The 6000-nt window shown below is 43.2% G+C and overlaps 1 protein-coding gene across 1 annotated transcript; it reads right to left on the bottom strand.

Annotated features, from left to right (window-relative positions):
• Window positions 1-881: 881 nt before the first annotated feature.
• AGO7 (Argonaute family protein) lies at window positions 882-5571 on the bottom strand. The gene is made up of 3 exons (XM_008788990.6): window positions 4723-5571; window positions 2990-4241; window positions 882-2831 (listed from the first exon to the last, which is right to left on the bottom strand). Exons 1-3 carry the CDS (start codon window positions 5063-5065, stop codon window positions 1385-1387), a joined length of 3042 nt encoding a protein of 1013 aa, XP_008787212.3. The 5' UTR covers window positions 5066-5571; the 3' UTR covers window positions 882-1384.
• Window positions 5572-6000: the final 429 nt, after the last annotated feature.

Consider the following 6000-nt stretch of genomic DNA (forward strand, 5'->3'; position numbering starts at 1 on the left):
TAGACAAAATATATGACAAGTTTCGGTGAAGAAAAACCTCAACCACACAAGCACTTGACTGTAATCAGCAGTTAATTTCGTCAAGGCTTGCACCCCCTTACAATCTTCCATGGATTTAAATTTGGATGATAGAATTCTACTGTTTCAAAGTAAAACAGCAAAGAAAAGAGAACGCTAGAATATTTCAAAGTTCATCTGGAAGGACTCTAACAGAGTGAACGCAATAATTTACACAATGATGCCAAAGGTTCAATGTGCACCAATGGAACAGTTTCCACTGCTTCAGACGTGATGGATCCTCTCAAGGTTGCAATTCGCTTTTGTCGGGTTCATCACATGGATCTGTGGCTTGGTTGAGATTGAAACGAAAAAGGCTGGATGACAACATTTTTTTATTACTGTAATGCTTCTATTGGCGATGATCAAATTAATAGTTATTGGAAGGACTCATTTAAGCTTTCAGCAATTGCATTGCAGGCACAAAATGTATAATTTGATAAGCGATTTCGATGAGGCAGAAGGCATCATAATGAATAATAATAATGAACAAAAATCTAGACAAAGAGGACTATAAGCTCAACAGCAAATCATATATTGTTGTCGTCATGAAATAACTGCAGAAACTGAAGTTACTTGGTGTGGTTGAATAATTAATTATTTCATACAGTAGTTTATTTCCATTATATCCATTTTAGAGATGAGTGTGGTTCTTCCACTAATTCTGTTGCTGTTTAGTGAAGAGATAATGTCGATCATGACATAATACGAACAAGAAGAAAAGGATCGATCAACCATAAATCATAATCTCAATAATCATGCTTGAGAGGCTGTATTTCAGTGTAAGGCTTGTCTATTGTAATGGTTTTAAGTGACCCAACATATTGGCAATCATCTTTCGATCGTGAAATGATCATATCATCAAGCTAGCTTACCCATGGAAGAATGTCTGAGGTTCAGAACTTTTTGGGCAGGCAGAAGAATAGTCGTACTATAATGAACTACATTGAGAATGACAGTTCCAAATGGATGATGATTCCACTGCATTACAAAAAACATCTGCAGTTGCATCAGCCAGTATAATGGTGTCCTACAATTCATAACTGGTTGCATGCTTGAACATTTCACAAACATATACCTACAAATACAAGATTCCTATTTAGACCGAGATGCACAAGTTAACAGGGGGGTAATTACCTGGTCAGCATATAAGAATATAGATGCTCCAGGAATCAAAAAAACTTCAGTAAGTTCAGCATGTCATCTTCTTCTTTTGCGCATCAAACCGATGCGATAGAAAATTCTGATTATGCTGCACTGATAGATCAAACAAGATACCTTTAAAAAAGCTTGAGAAGCTCTCGAAATGAACTCTTCTTAGCCAATATCAGCAGTAGAACATAAGCTTCTTGACATTATCTCGAAGCTTTGGCAGTGGTGCAGTCTGCAGCGGTGCGGCTCTAGACAGTGTAGTTCGGGCACATAGCATGGAGTCTGACCTATCGAGATACAATCTGCCTCTATATGCTGCAAGGTGAGCATAGTATGCAGGAGGCACAAGAGAAACTGGCTTGGTGCATCTCACAAATGTGTAGCAGAGACTGTGAATCAACTTCTGCACTTCGTCGGATTTGAAATTGTTCTCATCCCACAGGATATGATAATGAGTTGGCCTGCTCGTTCCTTTCATCCCCCAATGGCTGCACAGATAAAAATCAAATTCCCTTGGATGGGTTATCACGGTATCAACGACAGTTCCAGGTGGTATGTTTTCATCAACAAACTGGCAAGAGGAGGCATTCTTCTCATTTATGAAGAGCCTTGTATGGTGCCTCTTCTGGACCACTGCGAAGGTGATGGTGGGCTTGTAATTGGGGAACTTGGAACATGCTGCTCTTATGGCCTGCAACTCTTCCTTCAGCACCTTGTAAAACTGAGTCTCGCTCACGCCATCTCTGAAGAAAATAACTCTGCAAGGGAGTTTGCCAACCGTAAGGAAGAACTCCTCAAGTAGCTCGCCTACCATCTCTTCCAGGTCTTTGATGATCTCTTGTCGGTGCGTCTGAGACCTCATCCTAGAAATGTACTTGTTTGCTGCAGGCCAATTCATGCTGCCAACAACGGCAGCAACAGATGGGCTGAAGTCATCGAGCGGGTGCGGGTGCGTGACATCGGCACCCATAAAGATCACCGGCTCATCGTCTCTGAATATCCTGGGAATTTGGCAGGGTATAGTGTTATACAGTACCACGTTGCAGCCCCCAAGCTTTGCATTGATTTTAAGAGATAAATTGGCCAGGAATTGTGAGCTGAGCTTGCTGAGATTGGAATATAAACAGCACTGACTCATCACCCCTATACCGGTCTCGGCAATTCTCTTCAAATCGGCATAGCCCCTGTGCTTTTTCTCCATTACGCACATGAGCAGTTGGAGGTTCCCTGATGCAGCTTCATGGATTCTCTTGAGCTTGGCTTCCAAAGTTGACACATTATTCAGCACATACATGTGCTCATATAGTGGGCTTAGGATTGTGTTCCTGTTCAAAAAAATGCCAAGCTGCTGGCACCTATTAGAGAGCTGGTTTATGAACCTAGGAATGAAGGACCGCTGCTCCGGGGTGCCACCGAAGCTTATCAGAGCCCACCTTCTAATTTGGGAACCTTCAGCAACATGGCTGTTCATCAAGTTCCACTGCCGATCATGTCTGTTTGGAGTTATATCTCTAACATGCCCACCATCACCAAGTTTTAGTTTGGGAGGCTGAAGGACTCTTCCAAAAAGCTGGGTCATCTCTTTTGAAACTTTGATCTTGAACTCATCAGCATAGCATCCACTGCAATGAAACAGTGCAAGTTACAAGTGTTACGAGACGAAGAAAGTAGTATGCATGAAAGAAGAAACGCTAAATTAATATGATTTGGAGTGGAATTATTCTAAAATAATTTGAAGCTTCTTTACAGTATAATTCAGTTAGTTGTATGTAGCAGCTACCTTGTCGGACCAACCGCACCTCCCATGACACCATTGATGATGTCCTTCCGCTCTCCAGGCCTCTGGCAGCCCATCTTAAGTATTCTTGCAGTCTGCTCATCGGAAAGCTTTCCAAGAAATTTCTGGCCTTCACAGACAATGCAGAGCTCCATTGGCAGATAACATGGCTTGCTTCTACTGATCTGCAAGCACGGAAGGTTTCTGAATTGAATGTCATGGTTGTAGTGATCCTTGAAATAATCCACCAACATCAGATCCTTCCCATCTCTGTCTCTGAACTTGAGGTTCTCCGTTGCTTCATCGGTCAGGCTATAAACCCGGTACCTCTGATCTGTTTCTCTATGGCAGACAAAGATCCTAATGTTCTTCAAGGCCTTCTCAACTTCTTTCTTCTCTTCTCCCACCAATCCCCTGGTTTTCCTCTGCGAAAGATCTCGTAAGAATTCACAGCGTTTCTGTAGGTAAGGAATGATGCCTATGCTTTCATGAAAAGCTGTCACTGAGAAATCAACATTGAGAGATAGGCCTTGTTGGGTTGGTCTAAGGCTCTGGAAGAACCCTCTCAATCCCACAGCTCCTCCACCAATGTCTTTGACTCCTCCCATGGACTTGGTATACAAAGACCGGCCCATAGGAATGCAGTTCTCCGTTGGGCTCTCGCGCAAGGCAACATCCAATGCATGAAGATAATCCTGAGGAAGAGGGACACCATCACCCTCTTCTTTTAAATATCTGTTCAAATCCTGGCCACTTAATTTGGAAGCTAGCCTAATGTTTACCCTGAAGAGCTTAGACTTCTGTTTCTCCACCAAATTACCACCATTTTCCGAATGCAAGGATTTCGCCGAGGGAATTGGCAGAGTTATGAAGAACTCAAGCCTATCACCTCGGAACTCAATGGGGCTGTATAAATTGTTCCGACCATCGAAGACCGGCAGCGCACCAGAAAGCATATCGGAGTGATCCTGCACCAGCTTCCTCTTGATCATCCGGGCAATTTCCTTGGATGGACATGGAGATATATCAACATTGTAATGGAAAATTTTTTGTGAGGGATCAAATTGGACAGGAAAATGGTTGGCAATAAGGGGAATAAAGGAGCCCTCGTCGCCGCCAGAATCCGGCCTTCGGGCCGCCACCGAAGCTTGAGGACTGCCCACATGTTCTGTGTGGCAACTTAAAGGTTTTCCATCCGCTGCGGCGCCTTTCTTTCCTGATAAGGGATTAGTTTTCTGTTGGATTACCTCCATAGCTGCTTAAAAGTTGAACATTTTGACAGTGTAAGTGATTAGCAGAAGTTGTAGGAAAAACCTAAGCTACCACCAAGCAAGGAGCCATTCCAAGGTTGCAAAGAAAAGTACCATAAATACTTTGTAGGATCCTTCCCATTCACCACCACAATAAAAATGTGCAAGGAGGCTCAGTTCATCTAGAGCAGAGCTAGAATATCTTATATCACTTATATTAGGATTTAAAGGACCCAAAACATAAAAAGAACCAACATCTACAAATGCATCTGGGATATCCTCAAAAGTATCAAGATTTAAGCTTTTTGTTTGCCTTTCATCCTTCATCGATTGCTACCTAATAAACAACTCAATAGACAGCCTACAAGCTACAAAGAATGGAACAATGCAACACAAAAGCAATGGAAACAAAAAGGTCTCACCTTTGATACGAACGTCAAAAAAAAAGAAAATAAATGTGTAGAATGAGTAAAGACCATTGCATACCTTGAGGAATAGGCAGGACTGCGACCTGGGTTTCCAACGAGGCGGCATGAAGTGGCTTCTTTTTCCACAGAGACTTCTGGCCGTGAGGTTTTGATTTAGGCGTGTTGCTCTGGAGGAGAGGTGGTGTTGGAGGGAGCTGAAGTAGTATTGGGGGAGGTAGAGGGAGAGGGAGCGGAAGAAGAGCTGGGTAGGCCTGGTATCTCCTCTGATAATAGTACACATCATGGAGTGGGTGCTGACTAGAGTTGGATAACTCCCTCAGGGTGGTGGGATGAGACCTCCTCTCCATTGGTGTCCACTTCCTGCTGGGATTCTTCCTTCCATCCTTAGCCTCCTCTTCCATGGATTCCTCTCTCTCTCTCTCTCTCTCTCTCTCTGAGCCTGCTCCTGTGCTAGAATATCTATGAGTTCATGTCTCTCCCCAGTTTACTTATGAAGGAGAGCATGAGGGAAAAAGGTAGAGGGGATGGGACAGACAGAGAGGATGTGGGCAGGGATGCTGAGCTCAGGACAAGGGATTAAGGGAGGGTGGAGCCAGAAGGGGGGCAGGGGTGATTATTGTTGTGGCAGGGAGAGAGAGAGAGAGAGAGAGAGAGAGAGAGAGAGAGAGAGGATCCTTGGGTCCAAAAGCTTTGTCTTTCTGCTGTGCTGCTGTCCTGTGTTCTGAAGTTCTAAATTCTTAAAGTGGGGATGGTTTATGACAGCAGTAAATACCAGGGCAAGAGAGGAGGCTGTGTTGGGATTTCCATTAAAGGTTTCCAAGCACTGCATTGATCAAAGGGCAGCCCTTTATTCTATTTGAAGGGCATGCATTTAACACACACAAATAGCAGTGGCCCCTCTCATGATAAAAAGGTATCTTGGCACAATCTGGATGTTTGAAGTCAAAGAAGAGAGAGGAACAGGAGGCTGTGGGGTTGAGGGCGCATAGTCAGATGACACCATGAAGTTTCCTTTTCTCCTATTCTTCTCCAACCTGCTTCCAAAAGTTAGTTGTGCACCACCTTCTTTAGGCATTCTTCACTGATCTAAAAGTAAATGCAGCCATATGTTAGAAATGGTTTAATCTGAAAGCTTGTCTGTGAGATGTGGAACATAATCATAGCTATGAATCCTAACCAGAGTTTGGTATATCTACACTTTGGTCTTTGTTTTTTGGTGACCAAAGTTATTTGCCATCCAATGAGTGTTATACTATCCTTCTACACCACTTTAGTTTGTTATTGTTAGCCCTTTTCTCTTTCCTCGGCCTTTGATCACAAAGTCATTCTAAAACCA

The sequence above is a fragment of the Phoenix dactylifera genome, chromosome 7 (assembly GCF_051530095.1).
Source record: "Phoenix dactylifera cultivar Ajwa chromosome 7, Ajwa_hap1_PhDact_Kaust_v1.1, whole genome shotgun sequence".
Taxonomy (NCBI): domain Eukaryota; kingdom Viridiplantae; phylum Streptophyta; class Magnoliopsida; order Arecales; family Arecaceae; genus Phoenix; species Phoenix dactylifera.